This window comes from Galendromus occidentalis, unplaced genomic scaffold (assembly GCF_000255335.2).
Source record: "Galendromus occidentalis unplaced genomic scaffold, Mocc_1.1 scf7180000077086, whole genome shotgun sequence".
NCBI classification, from domain to species: Eukaryota; Metazoa; Arthropoda; class Arachnida; order Mesostigmata; family Phytoseiidae; genus Galendromus; species Galendromus occidentalis.
Window position 1 is genome coordinate 1,281,027 of NW_003805074.1, and position 23,915 is coordinate 1,304,941.

Here is a 23,915-nt window from a genome sequence, read left to right on the forward strand (position 1 = left end):
GGATGAATCCGTGGACAGAGATTGGAAACCCCAACATACGATATTTGCCGACTTCTCGTCCCGTTGCCGATCCAATTAGTGAACAAGACGTTGGTAGTAGCGGCCAAGAGCTATTCACTCGATTCTCTTCCGAAAGAAGGGCCTCATGATGGAGAGAGTTGCAAAGATATCCTCGCTGGCCCAAAATAGATGTAAGCCACGATGATTACAACGATCCGATGAGATCCGGCTCAGGGGAAGATCCGGGTGAGTCTCGTCCCGATGTTTTATTGACGAGGTCACGATATCTTGAAGGCTTCGCTATATATACATGGGGATTCTGTAGATGTCCTTCTCCACAACTTCGGCGAATGGGCCTCACCTTTTCGTCATGGGCTTGACCGTTTTGATTACCCATTCCAAGCCGTCCTGGAATTAGGGGTTTCCCGGTGAGTTTCGCGGAGTTCCGGAATGCGGTCGGAATACAGCGCGATCCGCTGCTCGAACTCAGAACCCGAGATCAATGCCGGTCTGATCTTAGGTGAGGACCCGAACTTCTATCGAGCATATGTTTAGGGTCGGTTGCGCACTCGGCCATCGAGGGCGTCGGAGCTAATCCTCGGAATCGGAAGTCGCAAACAGGCAGCTCACTTCGAGTTGCCTTCCAGGAGGCGAGCCGGAATGGAGAGCGAGTCTCATCTTCCAGTTGGGCAAGCCGCGGATTCGAAAAAAAAACTCATGAATGACCATCATCAGAAACCTCCGGCCGTGTCTAAGAAACCGTCAGAGACGCATGCTGCTCGTGAGATCCTCGCAGGCCCCTAAGAGCGCGAGCGCCATAAGATTCCTAGGCTAAAATCGTCTTGAGGGGGTAAATGACTGTTCTCATCTCATTGATATCATTCGGATAGGAATGACAGGGTGGAACACTATGGAGATCGGTAGCGCATAGAATGATTTCCCACTTTCCATGAACTTTTCAACTCGTATTCCTTATCCTCCCGCACTCAGTCGGATCGCGGAATTCACTCCGCTGGTGCCGATGCGGTGGGGACATTTATCTCTTTCCCCCTGAGGATTCCGACGTAGAAAAACAGGATGCGACTCCGTTCGCGGTCGAGTCTTCCTGACCGCTCGGCCAATCTCTTTTCCCGAGCTGTTCACCGTTCGCCTTGAAAACATACGCGGTGTTGCTCTCCTCCGTCCGACGTATCGCTTCGGGCGAACCATTCTCGTCCGATCATTTGTTGTCGGAGTCTGAGGTGAGCCGGATAAGATCGTTCTAGAGGGAAATCAACGCAAGCCGGACGACGTCCTTTCGGAGGAAAAATATATCACTGAAGGGAATTCGCTGATTCATCCGCCGGTCCCGGATATCCAAGAGCGCGCGCTGATAAATGAGAGCCCAGATGAAGGAAAAAAAAGAATCCAGCAGATAAGAATGGCGACCGTCGCTCGTCAGAAAGAGAATGAGTGGGAGAAAATTAGTCACGCAGACTGGGGTTCGGGAGGACCGTCCCAAAAACGAAGGACTCCCTGATGAAAGAACGCCATCCCAGCTGATCCGCTCCATGAATGTACACAATCACACACAAGGGCGATGCAGCAAACTTTCCCCAACAATCGGAAACAATGTTCACCTTGAGGCCTTCTCCGGTCAGGGCACTGCATCCTTGAATTTGCCAGGTGCGGTCCTTGATGCCATTCAAATTCAAACCGTCAGCGATGTCCTGGGGCGACGCACTATTCATCAGATCCTGCTTGTTCGCGAATACAAGGAGAGGGACCCTGACGAGTTTATCACATTGCATCAGTTCGTATAACTCTACCCCCGTTTCCTCGAAGCGTTTCTGATCCGCGCTGTCGATCACGTAAATCTGCGGATAAAGATGGTCAATTGGAGCCAGTCAATGCGAGCTTATCGTTCGAGTCTCATGTATCAGAGAGATCATTAACTACCGTGGCGGCCCACTAATAGATATCGTACGAATCGGACTGTCACTCCGTGAGACACTGATCGATTCGCTGATTCATTGGCTCATGGATTCATCTAAATTCAGGCTACTGCGTTTGTCTCACCAAAATGTCTGTGCTGTCGAAGTAGTTCTGCCAATAGGGTCGGATTTTACGTTGCCCACCGATATCCCATACCACGAGTTTGAATCCTTGCGTGGAAACACTTTTGATATTGAAACCCTGAAAAGAAGGCTCGTCAGTCTCGACTCGATTCTCGAAGAGTTCGCTCGATCCTCGCTTATCTGTGGCTCATCGGATCCTCAGTTTGATATCAACCGATAGCTGTTGATGCTCTACTACCGAAGGAAATTGAATTTGGGCACATCTTCAGGGAGCATTGTTGATTCGTGCCTTGTTGGCGCCTCTCAGACATCTGTTTATCCGGACCGATGTCCTGTCAGGGTTGTGCAACGTGATATGTCTTTTCCCTTGACAGCCGAGTACCGAGAGGGAGCCCAACGCACTGGTCAGGAGTGAATCGGCGAGAAAGATGACACGGTGCATTATTCATACGAGTTCGCCAGTTGCACGCCAAGAGCTAAATCGATGATCGAGCTCATTTTTTTCCCACAACAGAAAACGTCTGTCGAGGAATCTGAGACTTTCGACCAGCAATCAACTTGTGCGACCCTCATCGGACTCGCAATGAGTGGTCGAACGATTCAGAGCCACGGACGCGTCGGACGAGGAACTCGACAATCGATTCTTCCTTGTCGCGGATCTATGAACGAAGCCTGCTCGGTAAACGTCGTTCTGAAGCGTCCTGGGAATAGCCTGATTTCTATCGACAACGCTACAGCATGCCGTACTTGGGTTGGCGTTATGTGTGTTATGTCTTCGGAGGCGATCTTCTTCAAAATCGTCGTTTTTCCTGCATTGTCGAGTCCCAGTAGGAGAATTCGGAGCTCTTTGTCCGGTGAAGGTTTCAATTTCCGCAACAGAGCCAATAGTCCCTAGAAGAATAGAGGAAAACTCTTAATTCAATGCAAATTTCGGGGAAAAGCGTGCACTTCCCCTCGTGGAGGTCGTCGACCGCGAGGAGGTTTTGTACGGATCGAGACAGGGCACTCTGCCGACCGGGGAGACATCGCGAGGTCGTCCAGCCCTCCAGCGAGTACTTTTCCGTCGTCGACCGTCGGATCCTGGTGGCCCTCGAGCCTCCGTCATGAAAGACATGACAGCGTCCGACGAGAAGCCTCAATCAGTGTTCAAGGGTTTTTCATCCGTTTAATTTAACACATGGGGTGTTCTTCTCAAGTCTCCATCGGAGACGTGGGAAAAATGGGCAACTCGACGCTCTCCTCGTAGGCCCGGATTTCATTCCAGTCACAGCAAGTGGATCTCTACGCAGCGTCGATGACTCAGCAGGACGGTCTCTCCATAAGGAGCTAATCCTCGCAATGAATTTTCATTTCAAGAGAGCACTCATCGAGCAAGCTTTGCTGTGCACTCAGTCACACTTCTGAAGAAGGTGGACGCCTTCGAAGCCTATCCGACCGACACAAGCACAACTGTCCCTGTACCTCACCGCCCCTGAGCTCAGCTCTGCCGAGCTCTCCTACGCCCACGGAATTCGCAGTTGAAGATATGAGCTTTGATATGGGATACGACTTCTGGAATTCTAAATATAGTCGATTTGGGGTTTCTAATACACGCGTAGTTCTCGACGGATACATCCGGCGAGCGGCGATCGATGACTTCGAGGAGGGCACCCTCGCGATTGATCGACACATCAAATATCAGATTGCTGCTCAGATCATAACATCAGCGCGGATTTTAAGGGCAGCGGCCGGAGTGTCGAGCCGATGAAGTTCCCCGTCTCCAGCGTGACGGGTGTCGGGATCATTCCTCTTTGAATGAGAGAGGTTCATCCTCCTTTCGCGTTCAATCGTTTGGGCATCGGGGATGAGCACCTCAGCTCGAAACGGGTAATCTCATGAGTGGATAACGACGGAAATACTCACCATTTTGAAGAGCCGGAGTCAAAGATGACACGCTTCTATGTTTTAGCTCTGCTAACTCGGTGTTCCGTCGCCATAGTTACGGCGAACATACAATATACCGGTGAGCAAGGAGGATATCCCGCGCGCGCGCGCCCCTCGCGGGGTGGGAATCGATTTGTGGCGGGAGCCGTGGGCTTCTGAGATCGGCCGTAAAAAAACAGCCACACCATAGACTGAAAACCAGATAAGGTAGTTCAGAAACGATGAAGCGAATTTATCGCGTTCCTTCGGTCCGGCCGCACGATCCTCACTCTTTCAGTCTCGAGGTCGGAGACGGCTTCATTCAGAGAGAAGCGAGCGAGATCCGTAGTAATTACCGGACGATTCAGGCAACCTGAGGAAATACTCCTGAACCGAGGAGATGGGTCTTGGAATGTTGCTGCGCCCCGTGCGTGTGCTTGACGGCAGTCGGTGCATCTCGAATCAACGAAGCGTGAGATCCGGCGGCCGAGATCTCCGCTGTGGTAATGGCACTACAGGAGCCGGCCGCTCTCGCGGGGCGTAAACTACTGGAGTTGACTCCAGCTCTCCCTGCGTCGTAGAAATTCGTGGAGAGACGATTTGACGAACTTTCGATTCGAATCACCGATCGATTCACGAACCTGATGCCGTCGTTCCTGAATGGAGAATTCTCTCATGAGACTCCGGGATGGAAGAGCTCTGGATGTACCGGCCACCCTCTAGCGCGCCCACAGAAACTGCTGTTGACTTGCATCCATCCCTTTGTTTCTCGAGATCGAGTTTGAGTGACGTGCAGCCGAAGCAGAACGTACTGCATAGCAAAGCTCGGATTACCACGCTCCTGTCTGGCTCTCGGCCGAGCTATCGCCACACGAGATACGACAGAGCATGTGGAGACTTCAGGCGACGCCGTTGTCAGTCGCCGTAAATTGCACCGCCCGTATCGCCATGATCGGGTGTCGCTCCCGCTGCCCTCGCTGTATCGCTCCGTGGTGTTGTCGTCGGGGAGGTCGTCCCGTCATTCGTTCAGGTCATTCGTCCGGAATCATCGATTGAAGCTTTCCCGACGGTAACGGAGAATCCTTCCATCTGTGAATCGACTTGGTGAGCAACACCGCCACGGATCTTAGCTCGAGGGGCGACCGTGCTCATCGGCAGCACGCTCGGTCAAACTGTACGGGGGCGAGCAAATGAATGACGTGGGGGTTTATCCGATGGACGGACGGAGGGACTGTAGGTCGGTAGGCTGGGTCGCTGTCTGCGTGCCGACTTCCATCCAGCTCCCCAAAACGACATCGGACGGCTTCTTTCAGCACCAAAGCTCCGGGCCGACTGTCGATGAGGGAATTATTCCACGGATTCGGTCTCCCGCCCCGTCCAGAGACTGCGCGTTGCGGTGACTGATGATTCTTGCCATAGGTCCTCGATGCCGCGCGGCTATCATCTTTCTTCTCGCCCCAGCCGAGGAGAGACCGTGTGCGGGAAAACGTTTGAGTTATGTCGGCGTCCTCGCAATGCGCTCTACTCGCATCCGCTCACAGAGTGGAAGGAAGAGGAGATGCTCCCGGAATTTTGAATAACTTCTGATCCTCGAAGCAGCCGAGCGAAGATTCGGTAGCTCTCGTAGCAACAGCCCGTCTGATATTCACAGCAGAAAATCCATAAACGCCATTCCGTCGCCTTGCGTCGAGCGTGGGAACTGAAGGTACGGAATTGATCCTCCTTCCTCGTTTGCACGGTTCGTGAATATTCTCCAGCAGCGAATCTCCTTCTGGAGGACGGAATGCAGCTACGTCCGATTCCGACCGGAGAGAATAGAATAAAATTTGAAAGCTCTGACTCCTGAAGCCGGACTCGAGAACAAGGTCTCACCCTCGGCGCAGCAGCCCGAGGGCTTTCAACGAGACGTCCAAGCGAAAGATTGAATGCTCAGCCGAACATCCTCAATCGTTTCTTTTCCGAGGAAAAAAATAACATTCTCTGTCCTCGCGAATATTCCCCTTCGTAACGTTGACTTTTCGGTCGCGATTAAGGCGGAAGGCGAAGATTCCGTACTCGGATTCTCAATCGGGACACGAGCGCGGAATGTACTTTGCTGCAGTGGGAGAGGCTCCGAGCTGACTGAAGAGGATCGAGAGGCTCAGGTCACCTACTCGGGAGGGCTCCACTGTGCCCAAGCGTTCCAGGTCGTCCTCATGAAGAAATCATTCATCCCCGAAGAATCGTGTCCATCATCCAAGCAGAATTCTAATTCCTTCAACCGCGAGAAGCTGAGTATAACGATGACAAACGTATGTCATGGCCCGATCACTTCCGGGGAAAATTCGAGGAAACGATCGGATAGATTGCGAAAGCGGATCAGGACACATCGAGTACGCGATGTGGGTGGAGCAGTGACGTCGCGGCTCTCGGGGGTATCGGCCGATATCCTCGTAGTTTGATGCATCTTAGCTGAGTATTCTCTCCCGGGGAAGGTCACAGGATGTTTCCTGAACAAAGAGGGCAATGAATACTCGAGCGCTACACGGCGCGACGCTCGTCTTTCCTCCCAGCTATTTTTTTCATCCCTTCCGCGGCGGAGTTCGTGAGGCCGGAGGGATGTCGAGGAGCGCGGTGTTCCGCGCAGTCTTGGCATTGGCCCCGGTCCGCCTCTCAGGGTACGAATGGTATTCCATAAAGTGACATACTGCCGCTAGCGACAGAGATATATCCAGTTGCCGGAGCGACTATCATCGACAGTCTGTGATCGCTCATACGGACGGCGCGACGTCGTGCATGATGCGAAAGTTTTACGAAGCTTCGCCTAAAGATGCGGTTGACTCTATTGAGACATAGCTATTCTTATAACACCCGTGGGAATCGTTTGCGATGCGTACATTGTGTACGACCGACTGCTCGCTCGCTCGATCGAGTAGATCGAGTGTGGAAGAATGATTAGCCTTCGCTCGTCTCCCGTCGGGCCACATTCGAACGGTCGGCTGCTTGAACGAACTAATACGCCCGAATCCGAAGCTCCGATTCGCTCTCGATGCTCACCAGTACGCAGCGCTATTTTCGACGTGGGCGGTGTAGTTTTTACCGATCGTAATCCCCGAGGTGGGACGATCGGACCCATGTGCTCCGGCGTCAATTGATCCCGACTCGTTTACAGATCCAGCGCTGGATGACGATTCTTCTCGCGATTCTTCTTTCATTGAGCCAATCAGGTTCGGGGACCTCAGAAACTGGTAGATCGCGCAGCGCAATTGGCAGCCGTGTGAACCGTGGTTAGAGTCTCGATGGAAAATCATTGGAAGCGTGTTCTCCCATCGTTGCGAAGCTCGGTGACGTTTCCTGATGTTTGCGTAGTTCATCCTGGAGACGAACACGCTCGTCTGCTCGGAAACACCAAAGCAAACGCAACGTTGATCCTGTCCTTGAACGTCTCTGTTTTCTGAAGTAATGTTGAAGGGAGACGTTCCTCGGAACATCACATACCGTACAAGACGGAGCCGTTTGCTGCGTATGTTCTTATGTACTTTGCCCATCCACCGGGCGCCCGTCTTACCCCGACGGCGGTATGTAAATTGACATTAGCGAGAGTTTACGCCTACCGCATCCGTGTGCTCTCTCTCTGTTCTTCTCTAGTGCGCTTCTTGTTCTTCTCCTCGATCGGGCGAATAATGGATTGTCCCGATCGGGGACGCAGGACAAGAGGCTCGGGATAGAGTAGTGATGATCGACCCGATGTATGGCTCAGGATTCAGGACGCCGGAGAGCTTTGAATTCGAGAAATGCCAGGATAAGGATCGTTGGCTCTAAGGCCAGTGACCGACCAGTGGCTGGAATGTACAATAGCTGAAATTCGAGCGTCTCTTTTGATCGTTCCGATAGAAAACAGCCGCTGCCGTCTGTGGACGTCCACGTCGGCAGGCACAAAGGATCGATTTAATTTGCTCGATTGTCGTCGCAATGACGGTCTTCGCTATTCGTGCCCTTCATCCCATGCATTCAAGGCTCAATTGGACGGCGAGTTCGCAAGAGGCCAGTGGAGGTCCGTTGCTCGGAGAGCGCCGCGGTATTCCGACAGGCGTCGGTCCGGGGCTTATTTCTACGATTCTCGCGAGAGTCGGATCCCGCCCAGAAATGCCCGAGGTTGAGGTTCATCGCCGGCCGCCCGATGATTCGTAATCATCTGCCATCGTCGACTCCAAAGGCGGGCGCAGACTGTCCTACCAACGCAGCTGAACTCCTTCCCCTCTCCATCGCTGTTCTCTTCTCTCGCATCGACTCTCAGACATCGATTGCTCGACTTCAGTATTCACTGAGCAATTCGGATATCTTCCAAGTAGGGAGGGCCTCTGGGTGCGATCGAGCCGGGAGAGCAGGCGGACGGAGGGTCCTTTACGGGAAGATGCGCTTTCAGCTTCATCATCCTTCCGACCGGAGTAGGAATACGAGAACAAATCCCTAAACCGCTTCACGATTTCGAGTCGAGTCTTTTTCCCGTGGTCTCGGGAAGGATTTCCATGAGTTCTGGAGCTTCCGATAAGCTCTGGAACTCGAGGAGACGGCGCAGCTGTTGCGTCGACCTCGCGTCGCCATTCGCTCAACCCTTGCGCCGAAATTCGCTAATTTCCGTAGAAGCGTGCCGTCTTCAAAGAGTTCCGGAGATCGCATCGAAAGTCCGCTGCTATGAGAGCAGAGCTGTGCTGTACCTGAATCATCGAAAGTTCAGACGGGAGAAGCCTCTTCCGACTCCAGAGGATTCGGAATCGTCCCTCTTGACCGAACGCGTCTGTCGTAGTGTACGATATTTGATGGGTGGAATTTCTTCCCGGAATTCCTGCCTTTCTACGGAATGCCCTTCTCCCTTGGAGGTCGAGCACCGAGCTTCTCCCGAAGCTCGAGGATTCTGAGCAAGACGACGCCCACGTGAAACTCGGCGAATCTGTGGTAGGATTTTATTCAGAGATGAGATGAAAGAGTCCTATGCTAGCGAGTTGCCGTGATCTGGCTTCGAAGATGGAATGGGATTCCTCAGGGGTCTGGGGTGCTCGGGCTGCGTCGCCGTCTTCGCGATCCTTGCTCTTGGCCTCTCATAGAATGGTCCCGCTGTTTGCCTATGACCGCATGGACTACCGTAGTAAATCAGGTTAGTTGCTCCGGTGGTGGCTGCGGGTGAGAGACCTCTAACGAGTCGGACCCACTCGTAGTTCCGAGCTCGATTGCGGCCGATGCGAAACGTAAGGTAATCAGGACAAGATAATCAAGGACGAGAAACCTTTATCTCTAAAAGAGGTCAAATTCGACCTCACTCTACGTTTCCAGCTTATGGTTCAAGTGCCAAACTAATGAGAGATCAACTAATTCAACTCTAGCCTGATGGAGGCCACCAGCCAATGGTCGCAATGATCACAATTTCTCAGAGCATTCGGAAAGTGTGAATGAGGGGCAACTCCTGATTTTGCTTCTCGAGAAACATCGCGGGTGGCGAGCGGAAAACTGGCGGATCCGGAGAAGAGTTCGCTCTGGTATTGCGGCAAGCCGTGCAAAGAAATAGCTCAGCGCGCAGAGTCGGGATTCCGATTGGCCCTCGATTGGTTCGGGACGCGATTCCTGCTACGAAGAGATTCCGCAAACTCGCTATCGTGGGAGGGATTGAGACATCGAATCTCGGGAAATTGAGGAACCGAGGCTTCCGAAGCTCCCGCCGATTAGTTCAAGGTGCTATCACTCTCGATCCTGAGTGCATAGAGGCTGAGGTTCTAACCAGAACGCTTAGTTGAGGGGATCAGGTAGTAGCCATAGATAGATGCCATGCTCCGTATGAACCTATAGTTCGACGATCGATGAGAGTTGGCCCCGATCCGGACGGGTGATGGTCCATACACTATCTCAGGGTTCCGTCAAAAATTTGCCTCTCCTCCAGTCCGCATCATTTTCTTCCATCCCGTCAATGACCGTCGCTGATTGTAGACGGTTTTCCGAGCGACGTGACTCCATGGAATCCGACAGACTTAGCCTTAATCGAACGAGAACGCGGATCCCCGTTTCACGAAGTCGTTGGTGTGTACGCACCGCAGAATTCTCCGATAGGGATCGGGAGCCGCAGTACGCCTCTACACGGGGTCAATGGAAACGAATTCACGCTCATCAAACTAGATTACGAGTGTACTGTCCATCGGAAGGCTGCGCATACCCACGCAATCACTCGCCTGACAGGGAATGGACTCGACCACGGATTCTAGCCAGCCGTCGAGGATCTTTTCCTCGTTCACGGGTTCGGATGGACGGTTGTCAAGCAATGCTCGGAACGAGTCGCAGTATGCGCGGCATCGAACTTGCAGTCGCTTCAACAAGACCCGGGAGCGCGGAACGTTGTTCCGGAGATGGCTTATTTACACAGTTGAAAACGAATCTGTGTTCGCGTTCTCGAGAGAAGCCGATGCTAGCGTACGCAAACAAAGGAGGGGGGGGGGGAGACTGTAAATCTCAGGGGCCAAATCGCAGAACTAGCGATAGTCGAACCGATATCGATGGAACAAGCGTCAGCACGAGGGGGAGTCGACATCGGACGAGTGCATCAGATTCGAACAATGTTTCCCAGCCTCGTTCCGGCTGAGCACCGCTATCCGTTGTGTGCTCACATGTTATGGGACAGAACGCTGACGGCAACACCATATGTCGTGTGCGAGCAGAAGAAGCGCGCGTCTACTAACGACAGTACGATGGGGCGCCATGTATTGTTTTCGCTTTGGAAAGGTCAGATAGACTCATGCCTCGCTCCCGCTATCGTAAGATCGGGAAGTCAACATCGTCGGGAGAAGAAGCATCCTCAGTGGGTGTCGACGCCTTGCCGGCATGGGGTTCAACAGTGCGCGCGTATGAGAGAGCTCGCGCTGGAGTTCGCTTCCCGTATGAGGAATCCCATGTGACGAAGCCTGTGTAAGGCGAACATCTTGCGGTTGCATGTTCCGAGTAAGACCGAAGACAGCGGAAAGTTTTCGTCAAGCCTCACTTCGTGTCTGGACTCCGGACGCTTCCAAGCCCTGTCGGACATCTCAAGTTTTCCGACCAATCCGAATAAATCACAGCCTGTCGGTGAGGCTGAGACGGGGAATCGTATGATTCTCGAAGAAAATTATCGCCGTGACAAACACGGAGCATATATGTGTGACGACGCAGGAGCTCGCCCGTTGTACCATGAAAAGCTCCCCAGCTTCCGACTGAGAGTCTTGGTCTGTGAGGGCGATAGCTATTGCAGGAACAGTTCTCATCACAGGGAGCGTCGACCGGTCCTTGCATCCATCCCCCTCGATATCAGGATCAGGAGACGTTCCGGAGAAATTCTGAGCGAGCCGAGAGACCGGTGCCTGTAGAGCCCGGTGATCTCCCGATCTCGAAGTGTTGTTCCCTCCGACTTCGAACTTTCCAGCCCTGCGAATTATCCAACGATCGCCGCAGCTAAATGGCGGCATCGATGTCCCTGCAGCTCTAACGAGTGATAACGAAGTTACGGCGCCAGGCGTTTCACCGAGAGAGACGTGAATTTTGTCTCAACCTCAACCGCATACGCCACGGTGGGCCGCTTTCGATCAACGTACGAGCCTTTCGATGACATCCTACGAGGAAATCACGAGGGTAGTTATCTCTCGAGAGAAGAAGTACGGCGTCCCCGAGCCATGGAAATTCGATATCGAAATGGAGATCGGTCCGGAGAGGATTCCGTACCAAGTCGTGAAGGTCATAAAGAAGGACAGTCCGGTTAATAAGAAGACGGTGGGCTGAAATTCCGATAAGATGTGCAAATTACGGGGAATTTCCCCGCACTCGATCATGCAATTGAATATCCAGGCGTCACGCACGTATTACCATGTTTGGTATTCCGGTCCCAAAGACACCATTGGCATCTGCTAAGTGTGTCTATCTAAAATTCAGGTGACGTTAGAACGATGGGACATCATCCTGGGAGTCGAGAGGAGCATCACCATAGGAGAGCGCCCCAAGACAGTTAAGCAGATGATTAGAATGACCGGCACGTCTTGCCGACTGACGTTACTTAGACCAAACCTCTATACAATGGGAGAAAAAGAGCCGTTCAGATTCCGAAAGTGAGTTCCGTTACTAATTTCGTGGGAAAACCGTCTCGACCGGGGTTGGAGAGGGGGGCCACTGAGCGAGGACTAGCCGTTTTGAAGTTTGAGAGAGTGGCCGTAGTCCCTCGCTCCCCTCGATACTAGTCCAAGTACGTGATGGAAACAATTCTCCATCGCGCGCGTCGGCAGAAGCGGTGACCTGAGTGGGGCCCTCGCTCAGCAACTTCCTCTCGGAGCAATGGAGTCATAATAAGGTGGTAAGATTCGGGCGAGCGTCGTTCTCGCCGCACCATCAAATGCCGGATCGGAAGGGGTCGCAATTGGTGAAGCAGCGACAAATATCTGGGTCGCAATAAAAAATCCCCCCTGTCGGATCGTCGCGTCAGTGTCTGTGGGTGCGTCGTCGACGTTCGTGGGCTCTTGTTACTGCATGGGCTGTACAAGGCAACGTCATCCGGCTATCGACATGTGCGGCAGCTGTGACGACAACAACGTCGGTAACGACAACGACTAACTCGACCCTCGACTCGGAACAACGAACACAGCGACCAACGAGGAGCCCCGTTGTTCTCGAGTGTCTCCTTGAGGTCACATAATATGCGCATAAATTTTGCTAAGCTTCCTCGAGACGACGATAATGATGCAGCAGCAGCAGCAGCACGCTCTTCAACAAGCGTTCAACGAACCCCGTGGCTTCCGGTACTTACAAAACAGTCGCCTCCGCAGTCTCTGTCTGGAAACGTTACGCAAATGTAACCCGATTGTGGTCGTGGTTGAAATGACGAAGCGTCACAACTGTGAATGGCCGAGCTATGGTTTTGAAACATTTAAGGTAAGTGCCACAACGAGTCTAGGAGCCCATGAGCCCATTTCAAGTTGCATTCGGCTCTCCGACAAGCTCCGGAGGCGTTCGGGTGAAGGTCTTCCGGCTTGAGTACGTTTTGTCGTTTGAGGTCTGCGACCACTAATTGGGCTATTAGGGGGCATAATTGAGCGAGCTCCTCCTTGATCCTTCAGCTCTTTCCTAAGTAAACGAGGGGATGAATTCACTTGATTACGTCGATCCGCGGACGGAATTTATTCCACAAATTGATAATCAGAGATCTTGTCCTCTCGCGAAGGTGGCTGAACGTGACGGGCCAGAGCGGTTTTTCCGAGCGGAAATTGTGAGGCACGTGTTTCATCTGAACGTCGTCGGGAGAATGGACAAAATCGACCAGATCGAGATGATCCGGAAAGAATTATGGAAAACATTCAAAGACCGGGGTAAGTGAGGAGTTCGGATTTAATACCACGGAATCCGGATTCTCTCTCTCCGCAGGATCGAGTGAGATTTTGCACTCAGCTCACACGAACTCGACGACTGAGTCGGAAAAATCGTCGACAGGAACCGTCGAAAATGAGCTTGAAAGCGCTGAGCCTGTCGAGGATCGGAAGCTCGCCCTTTGGAACAGGATCTACATGGGCGACGTTCTGCTCAAGCTCAACGATTTTCTGCTTTTCGATAACGAGGACTTCGTCAATCTGCGTATCGAGATCAAGGAAAAGGTTGCTCTAACTGTGCTGCCCCTATCGCCGCTCAGGTCGTTCCTCCGCAGCTGATCGAATCATCTCCTTCCGCGATCTGGACGAGTTATTTCGGGAATGGCGTGAGGCAGCACGGGATTCTCATCGAGCCGGCTTTAGCTCCCCGCATCTCCTTTCGATGTTTCTTCTTTTTCCTTCCCTTCAACTTCCCGATTCGCTGAGGACTACGACTTTGAGGCGATCAAAGGGATAAATTTCATCCATGGAGAGTCTCCTTATCGTTTCGCACTTTCTCTGAGGTGCGTGCTCCAGCGGGCTCCGACCGCCGACCAAATCAAATCTGTGCCGCTCCGACGTGCCGCTCTGCGTGCCAATCGCGTTCACGGTCTGCCTCGACACGATCACACACTGAGCGATATGTTCTGTGGTCGGGCAGGAAAACGAGCTGAACGAATGATCAGGTTCGGAGCCGTGATGAAGAGACTCGGCTGGAAAACCTCGTCCAGCTTCACATTTTCCGCTCGGTCGGAGGGTGCACAGCGGTGTCTTCTCATTTGGCGGCGAGCCAGTCCAATTAAACTTTTAATTCATTTCACGGACGTTTTTTGTCTCCGGCTAAAATTAGAATAGACTCTCCCGATCCGATCGAGGCCCCGATCGCGGGCGTTGTTCCAACCCAACTGCGACCAATCGATGATAATAAGCGCCTCGCCCTGTCCCACACCCAATCTTCGGTGGACAGAGTTTGTTTTAGGTCTTTTGCGAAGCCTGGAATCGGTTTTCGCGTCTGGTATGAGTCGCGGCGAGAAGCGCCGCAGAGGGGCTCAGTCATTCGGAAACTCGGTCGCTTGGACGGTCTAGACCGGCAGCCGCTGCTGATCCCTGCTCACTGACACTTTCGTGGGCTCATGTCTGACTCGACATAAGGGGAAATAATCCATGGAACATCCAGACGGAGAAGCCAAGCGGTTCTGAGAAAAACTCCCCCGTGCTCCGGATCCTGAGTCCCCTCCTCCGCTCGGAGAGCCGCGACGAGCTGCGCAGTCCCTGGAAACCCTAACAAAGAAAGTTGTGCTGAGTTCTGGATCTGCCTGGATTCCACATTAGACAAACTCCAGTTCCTACCCGGAGCACAAATCCTCGATTCCGGGGTCCTTAAATCTTCGGAAGCTCGGATGGTCTTCTATCGAATTCTCCACGATTCCTGGTCGATGAATTAATTTCAGCAACTCTTCAGAATGCAGTGCTCCAAGGACGCGGTCTGGAAATTCCATTGAAGGTCTCGAGGTGTCGGGCAGCGTGTCGCACTCAACTCCTTGTCGAGCGGCCGAGCGCCCCTTCCCGCGTGCGGACACTGAATGAGTCGCCGCCGGCCTACACTGATTAGTAACTCGGCTCCGGGGATTGCTTCGCAGGACATGGCTCTGCTTTGATCCTCAACAGGGAGGATATGTGCGGACGAATAAAATCATCTCCCGGAAGGTGTGGTGTTCTCGAATGCGAGTGAGATCAGTCGTCCCCACAGCTCCCCCAGCTGACCGGTGAACCAAACAAAGCGTGGCCTACCAATCTCCAATCAACGAATATACCGCGTAGCGCAGTTCCTCTATGACTCAAGGAGCGGGCAAGTCGCAATTCCTATAATTCCAAATAGTTCCGATCGGCCTCTTCGTCGATTTGAAAAACCGCGGAGACCAGCTTTAAGAAGCCCTATTCCGGGATGTCGTCAAGGGCATCATGGGGCGGGGTTACTGAATTGCGGCGACCAGAAGCAAAATTCGGGGTTTCCGCGACTCGGGAGTCGTCGTTCTGAGATTATCAAGCGCCACCTGAAGGACACCCAAGGGGGCTGTGTGGGAGAAGCATCTCTCTCCCGATCGTAATTGCGCGCGGCAGAAGGTCGTGCACCGAGCACGGAATACACGAGACATTTCATCGGTTGATGTTCGATGGCATGCGATTCCTTCTCGAGGCTCGAAGTTGCAACCTCGAACAGACGAAGGCACGAGCAAGGCTATAGATTATTTCGCGTGGATCAAACTCGAGTCGCTACGTCGTCCGTCGATTTTATGAACATTCGGGTCGAATCGGATCGATCGACGGGGTCGCTCCTTGCGGGGTGAAACTAGAGATGGACTCGCGGTGACAAGACCGTGCGACGCGATAGGATGTCAGATTTCCTTGCTACGCGTCAGAAGTGATTCGAGTCGCCAGATACTACTAGGAGCGCTTATGATCTTTCCCCGAGCGTCAGGACGCGATGCGGATGATCGCTCGGAGCTGTCGTTGCCGTTCACGAAGTTTTTCGTTGCGAATTTCTGATGCCTGTATTCCCGGTGTGGCGTCTCCGACCTGAATGGTACCGAAATCTCACCAGGACTGTCAGATTGCTGTCTTGGAGGGCTTACTCGCATGGATCGACGGCTTGTGACACCAAGAAGTAGTGGACGCTTATTCGCTGAATCGGCCCCTTGTCGGGGCTCTAGCAATGTTTTGACACTTGACATCGAAAAGCAAGTAGCATGAAGAGGAGAACAGGGCAAGGACATGAGGATTGAGAGTCCTGTTTGCGAACTTTGCTATTTGTAAGTATCGTCTTCTCCTATTGTTTCCTATGAGGACAAGGTAGAAGCAGCCGCCTTCGAGCTCGCCGTTGCACTTCTGTAAAGCTGGAGAATGAATATCGAGCAAAACACATCTGCTTTGTGTTTGCGCGACTTCTCCACGGACGTCCTTGCACAATAGCGGCGAGCGACTTCTCAAGTTCCCTTGTTTTCTGGTCCGGAGCTCGACTGACCAACGGATGCGGACGGTGCGGATTTCAAATGCCCTGATTGACGGTGTCTCCTAAAGGAGCTTGTGGCTGTGAATCCAGGACGAGCCGAAAGCTGTGTTGTCTTCAACGTAATTCGGGCCCTAACCCGTCACCAGTATCGATGGTCGCTCAGAATCAATAGCTCTCCCGCCCCGCTGTGAATTCCCAGTTCCCGCCCCGAACGAGCTGAAGATGTGTGCTATCGCCAATTGTACGAAGAGAAGGGGGGGGGGCGAGGGGTTGAAGCGAGCACTCCGCACAGGTGGAGCCCCGCTCGCGCGTCCCGTCTTGCGAAAGTTGTTTCATTCGATGCAGCACCAGGAACGCTCAGGGTCGTCCGACACCGCGAACGCCTAGATGGATCGAGGAACATGCGCGACGGACAATGATTCTTCGTTTTGCTTCCGGATGATTGTCCTGAATCTTGAAGCCCAGAGATAAGTCTTCTCCGCGCTGCGGTACGGAGTGAAGGAGACATCAATCACGAGTCGTCAGGTATACTCTGGCTCCAGGAGATCATCACTGTCGGGGCTCGTCTGAAGCCTACTGCGGAAGCACGATTCCTTAATGTGACTTGGGGCTGCAGACGAAACTTTCCTGCTCAGAAAGTTCGCTCGTTTTTCATTTCTAGGGAACGACTCCGCGGCTCGGAGATAATTCGAGTGTAGCAAACGTGCGGGGAGGGGGGAAGGAGCTATTCCTGTACGAATCCTACGATTTTCGGAATCCTGAGAGAGATCAGAACTGCGCAGCTAAGCCGGAAGGTCTCGCCACCTCACCTTCGTGCGTCGAGTCTGAACCCAATCAGTGAGTAACGAGAAAGATCGATCCTATTCTACGACCAATAGAGGTATTGTGACGTTCAGGCCGCGCTGGGGTCGCTCCATTGTTCTGACAGGAGACGGGCTCATGTTCGGAAGCCACCACACAGCTTCGAGGCACCCTAATGATGCGAGCGTCTTGGACCTCACCGCCTTCACCGAAGGAGGGGTGTCTCTGCTGCGTCTTCGAGCTTATGTTCATGCGTCCGCCATTGCACCTGAACCTCCAGGCCTGAGCTCGGAGGTTCTCCTCTTTAGTTTTTCCTCCACGATCAATAGATTCAATATTGAGATAACCATGTTGCACAGCTCGATAGCGGCCGCGGAGGCGTGCGTTCTGACGCGACGCATTGCTTCGATGCTTACTCTGCTGCTCCGCTCGTTAGGCGCTTCATCATTTTGTCGATCGCTCCGTCTCAATTTAGCTGCCGCGAGCTCATCTTGCACTGCGGCTCGAGCATGAAGACAACATCGAACGGATTTATATGCAGGGATCACGGAACAAATCGTCGAGCCATTTGACAGGAACTCGATTCCCCGATATTCGCTCGTCTTTCCTTCAAGTTTGTGATCGCGGCTCCGCGTCGATGATTATGGGGGGACCTCTAAGGGATCTGGCTGTTGCGCTGACATGAATATTGGAAAAAGCTGAGAATTTCGAACTAGCGAGCGTAGAATCGCTGAGTATATTATTCTTGTTTCTCATGAAATGACGGAACCGCTGCTCGCGTTTTTTTTCCAATAGAATTTATTGTGGAAAATTCAACATGTCCTCCTTGATTAGAAAGCGACACCGGAAGACCGTGACGGATCGTCGAATTCGGGACTCATCGTAGAAAAAACGGAAGGAATCCGAGTCCGGCGGACCGTGGGAACGGAAGCATGGGGATCTTGGAGATCCCCAAGGATCAGAGTCTTGGATCGGACATCTGCAAACATTTGTCTGACTTCCGTCATAAATGCATCATACTCCTCCGAAGCAGACGGAGGTCGTCATCTTTAATTACCTTCGACACCCTCGACTGAGGAATCGTTTTCTTTACTTTCATAACTCGGTGAAGTCCCCCGGGGAGGGCGAGCTGTCGGAATACTTCCCCTTATCATCACATCATCACGTATCCGACACTCAGCCTTCGGAAAAATCTACTATCATCTTACGAATGTCAACGATGGCTTTTTTCGGAGGTTACTTTGAGGTAAAACACTTCCACCTCCGCTGACGGAATGAGGGAAGCCCTTGGTCCTTGGGCCACACAGTATAAGGCCATAGGCCTCACCCATCGGGAGTGGGGGCATATCCAAACCGCTGAGGCTTCGTGGAGCGCGGTGTCTCGATATGAGTTGGGAGTATGTAGTTTGTCGCATCGTAGGTGACACGCCAGGAATTCCTGCTTTCAATGGTTTTCATTTTCTCGTTTTCACCAGGCATCGAAAATGCGCGCACAAGGCGCTGACATCCAGGCTCAATGAGATCCGGACGCAGACCCCGAACGGGTTCTTTGTTTCCGCGGAATACGCTCCCTATCCGAAATCGTTCGCATGCGTGTTCCACGGATGACGTGATGCTGCGAACGCGAGGGTCAAGGAGCTGTCCCCCGCCTCTCGAGCGCCGGGATATCATCCGCTGCACCTCATACCGGAAATTTGTTGGCGTCGTTTTTGAACCTTATTCACGGTGAGGGATGACCTACAGTCTCCAGGGTGGTCCTGAAATCGAAGGGGAATTCGTGTGAAAAACACCCATTCAGAGCGAGCGATCTCGACCGGAAGCGATCGGTCTGAAACGTGTCCTGAAGCGAAAACCTAATAGCAACATCATCCAAAGCTACTCCCGCTTCGGGAACATCCGAGAGCCGAGAGGCACTTATTCGAGCCGCGAAAGAGTTTGTGGCGGAAATCTCACCGCCAAACAGGATAGATTAAGGTCTCAGTGAGTGCGGGGCCCCTAGCAAATTAAGATTCAGAATTCGCTTCCCAACCAGTCCTTGCATCCTTCAACGTATGGACCGATCCTCCGCTTCGTTTCCAGGAGTTCTCGGCTAGATTTTTCTCTCTCAACCCGAGTTTTGATTCCGGTAACCGTGGGCGGGGCAACGCTCGGCTGAAGCGAGATTCGCTGAGTAGACCGGCCGAACAATGCCTGTCCGAGCGTAAATAATGGTTTCCTCTTATTTTTCGCTTCGCCTTTCTACGGTCGAGTTTGAAACTGTTCTCGTGGCTTCAATCTCAGACTTGACACTTGTCCCTTGCCTTGAAGTCACTGATTGACTACCTGACGCCTTTGGAGACCCTGATACTCCATTTCGTAGTATCAGAGGACCGGAACGTCCAGGAACTCAGCGAGCGTACGTCAGCTCTTTAGACGTTTCGTTTCAAGCAAATCGTATGTCAAGTCGGATGGGACTTCAATGTTAAAGTCTCAATATTTTGGGGAACTCGAGAAAGTGCGGGAGCATTGTGACGCTGCCTCGAGCTCGGAAGGTTCCGAAAGTTTCTGAGAAACGAACATCACAGAGCATTCTCAAGAGGGGATTTCTTGTTGTTGCCACCGCTGCCCACGATGTTTTGTCGTCGAATCGTTTGACTTTGTATATACCCACACGATAACATACCCCAATATACGCGATAACATACTGTTTCCGGGAAGTTGTTTGAGAATCGCGGAATCTCTCGACGTCACCATATGTCTCAGCGACAGACAAGTCGCTTCTACGTAAGTTACGTACAGACTCCGGTGCGAGCAGACACGACGTTAACCGCTCGACTTCGCCACTTGGATGGGAGAACAACGTGCCTTCCTCTCTGAATCAGGACGCTCGCCGTTCTCCTCGCGTCTTCGTTACATTAGGTGCGAGTCTCGATTGGAGTGGAGGGGGAAGATAATTTTCTCCAAAGGAGGGAACTCCCCCTCCCCCGCTCGTTCCCTCGGACTATTTCTAGCGAGCTCTGCTAGTGCCAGAAGCAGCCAATAAGCTGGCTTATTCCTCGGAAAACTAGTTCCAACTTTCGGTGCGCTCTATATTGCCCGGGGTTATTCTTGTTTGCTAACCAAGCAGCCAACGAACGAACCGGGAGCACAATGAGTGTATTCACGTAAAAAGCGGGAAAACAGGAGCAAGCAAGAAAATCGCTCCGGCTGGAGCTCTGGTCCGCCAACGGGCAACCTGTTGGTGGCGGTAAATTGCTTCGCTATATTTCCAACCCTGGGAGCGTGGTCCGAAACGAGCTCCCGGAAGGAGAAGGAGGAGGAATCTTATAAAAAGTTGGCTGCTGCCGAACGCATTTGATCCCACTCGCGGTGTTCGCTCATGACGGGAGAATTCCTAGTTCCTGGGGTGGAACATTCGTATCGAAGAGAACAAAGAAAACCGCTGAGAAGTCTTTCGCATTTCCTCTCGGCCCCCCAGGAACTAAATGATGCGTTTATGGTCACAGTTGATGATTCAGCTGGCTTGGTGAGCCACGGGAGCCGTCAAGAGGGGAGAAAAAAAGTGGAGGAAAACGCAAGCGGACCGGGCGAGGATTCTAAGAGGCTTACGATGATTAAAGGCCGCTGGACGTCGGGCTGAAATAGGCGACGTTGACCGGAAGAGTGGCATCCTCTAGAGCTCCCCTTCTCCACGGTAAGTGACACGAGACGGACGGAGGTATACCTTTCTCTAGATGCCACCACCATCGCCACGGAAAGCGCGTCGCCCTCCCCCTTACCCCCGTGAATGAACGGACGAGCGGACGCGGATGGCGAACACGCGGACAGGCGAGTGAGTAACGTCGAGCCGGTCGGTAGGCGTCTCCTCTCAGTTTGCTCCTCATGGAGCTCAGCCTGACTTCCGTTTCCTTTTCCAGCAGCAAAACGTCCGGAACCCTTGAGCCTCTTCTAGTTTTGACGGTTCGTTTGACGCATGCTTTCCGAGCAGCTCCCCTGCTGTCGCCTTCACGGCGCCTATTCTCCTCGGGTCCCGGATGAGGATTTGAATGAAGTTCGGCCCAGACGAAAACCTCTTTTTCCCGCCGTTGTTGACCTCCGACACCGCAGGAGGGAGGGAGAAAAACAGACGATTGTGAACCCGTCGTAAATTCCCGACGCAGCTTCCAGAGAATGATCCCGCACCGAAAAAGGCGAGTCGGCAAGCTATTTAGCGAGCCGGCAGAGAGTTGACTGGATGGTTCGAAAGCGAGCGCACGGGCCTCATTGGAGCTCTGCCGGAGCAAGTCCAGGAGAGGCCTTTGTGTTCTGGAAAAGAACAGGACGTGAATAGCGCTGCTGCAAACGGGCTCCATTAAGAGCCCTGTGCAACGAGGATGACGGCGATGAGAACTAGGTAAGTGAGTGAGCCTTTGATCGCACTCCTGCTTGCTCGCGGAGTTTTGCTTGCCCGTTAAGTATTCGTGCATCGGGCGACGATCCAAGCCAAAGTCCTCTAGACCCGTCAGGCTACGCAGCCGACGGCTGCGGGTCGGACAGCCCGGCCATGTAGGCTGTTAGCTGCGGTCACTGGACTCGATCCTGGGTCAGACGTTACCTCGCTGGGAAACGAGCAGAGACGACTAGCAGGAAGAGTTAACGACCCAAACGATTCCCTTGCCAGATGAGCCGTCTGGTCGGGAAAGAGAGGTCGAGGAGCGGAATCCTCCTCGGAGCCTGTTAAAAAGTGAAAGGAATCTTGTTGAGGACCAATTCGAATTGTCCTGGCTCATTCCCGGCGGCTCTCGTTCCTCTCAAGACGCTCGGTTCTTCCGTCTGACTAATTCCGGACGAGTCGAGCCGCCACAGAATCCGAACAAGGTCTCCTCTACGTCCAGCCCTCCTCTTTCTTGGCCCTGAGTCGACGGAATCATCATGGCGTCACTTGATGAGAGGACCAGGAACTCGACGATGTGGATTTTTCCCTCTTGCCCTCTCCCAGGGTGTTCCCGGAAGCGGTGCTGAGTCCTCCGACCAGCACGATATGTTGGAAACTCAGAGGGAGGGTGGAATCCGTCACGATCTCATTATTATTGATTCTGAAAGGGAAGGTCACGCACCGAGAACGAAAATTGCTCCATGGAGTGAGTTCCATAGATCGGGTTCTCGACAAGCCCTTCCAGGATGAATCAGTGACCGTTATCGGACCGGCCCATTCCCTCTCAGGCGACCGTTTCCGAGACGGGGTGGATGGATGAAGAGTGAATCAGAGGCCTCATCCGGGGCGAGGACCTCGACTCCTCCCTCTCTCTATCCGGAATCGGAAACCACTCACTTCTGCATTTGTTCCCGAATCGCGCCGAATTCCAAAACTCTCCGACTGCGAAATGTCATTACTACGATTTCCCTTGTTGGAACAATCTGCCGGGAGCGAACGCTCTCCGGGTCTTCCTCGGTCCCGTAGGCACATCTGTGTTTTCCCATTCTTTTCCCCCTGAGAGAAAGAGAAATCGTTCCCGAAACGATTTCAGCTAATCAGGAAGCCGGGGACGCGGCGAACGATGTCGTCAGCTCCGCTCCGCGAGCGATTCGACAACGTTGGATGGATTTCGATTCCGAGTTTCGACGATTTGCCACCACGCCGCAGGTACGCATAGCATTTTCCGGCGACCCGCCTTCATCGGGAACTCGAACCGGAGTGGTTCTCGACTCCGATTCAGATCCACATTCGTTCCTCGCTGCCAGCTGAAACGTTCAGGACGGCAGCGGCGGAATTCCTCGCGGCATTCCGATGGCGCTCCCGCCGGCTTGATCCGACTCAGACGTTCCGGTCCGGGTCCTTGAGTCGCGAGACGTGATTCCTCGGGATCGGAACGAAGTTTCATCATAAGAAGTAAGTGTTCATACATGAGGATGGGATGGCTGCTTCCTCCGACACTCCGTGGGGTTCGGATATAATCGAGTTAAGAACGTCTTGACGCAACGACTCGATCATCTAGCAGAATGAGCGCCTCCGAGGGAACATCATCGTGCTTTTGACCGGAGCAGACGCATCCCGATCATCAGACAGACTCGCAGGGCTCCGACGCCGTGCTGCACCGAGCTAGTGTTCGGAGGGCGTCCCAGCTCGGAATACAGTCAGGCCTCGATTTAGTAGACACGCTGTCGACTAGGAGATCTGTTCACTATTTCGAGCGGTTCAGAGATTCGAGAGACGATTAATGTCGAGAGAAAAATGTACCCTCCGCGCAGAATCTCCAGCACCGTCGCCTAGAACGCCCAGTAAAGCGAGCAAACTTCCCGCAACGAGCGAATTCAGTGCATAGAAGTTCCTCAAGCGACTTCCGAGGATTTGTGAGTGTCGATCTTTCCACCCTCTCTGCTCGTCTGCGAACCGAGAAGGGATTTCCGATTTCGCCATGGAATATTGCCGAGATGGAGTCGTTCTGCGGAAGGGAAGAAGCATTCCAGGAGTCGGAGCGCAGCAGGAAAATAGAACATGACGTCATTCCGACCGAGCCGACTTCATGTTTCGGATGTGTTGAGACGCGCAACGTGACAGAGACGTTCCCAAAAAAGCTCCGTAAGCCATCCCGCTGTCGCTCCGAATTCCTTGCGATCCGTTCGTGAATTCACCGCGGCTGTAGGTCTCTAACTTTATGGAAGAGCATTTCCGGAGCTTTCTCCCTGGAAGTTTTCCACGGTCTGCCGATTCTTCCCGCGATGAGTTCGCATCGGAGAGCACTCTGTGTCCGCTGCCGTGGTGGGGATCTTCGTGGTTCGAGCCAGGAGCGGTTCCATTCGAACTAC

General features: G+C 53.0%; 2 protein-coding genes across 2 annotated transcripts; one reads left to right on the forward strand and one right to left on the reverse strand.

The window, feature by feature from the left end:
* Positions 1-357: 357 nt before the first annotated feature.
* LOC100903500 (ADP-ribosylation factor-like protein 3) lies at positions 358-10,774 on the reverse strand. Its single transcript, XM_018638498.1, has 5 exons — positions 10,721-10,774; positions 2,805-2,948; positions 2,059-2,175; positions 1,620-1,856; positions 358-408 (listed from the first exon to the last, which is right to left on the reverse strand). Exons 1-5 carry the CDS (start codon positions 10,772-10,774, stop codon positions 358-360), a joined length of 603 nt encoding a protein of 200 aa, XP_018494014.1.
* A 781-nt stretch (positions 10,775-11,555) lies between these two features.
* LOC114828069 (uncharacterized) lies at positions 11,556-13,639 on the forward strand. Its single transcript, XM_029110741.1, has 5 exons — positions 11,556-11,720; positions 11,880-12,052; positions 12,764-12,869; positions 13,159-13,303; positions 13,425-13,639. Exons 1-5 carry the CDS (start codon positions 11,556-11,558, stop codon positions 13,637-13,639), a joined length of 804 nt encoding a protein of 267 aa, XP_028966574.1.
* The last annotated feature ends 10,276 nt before the right edge of the window (positions 13,640-23,915 follow it).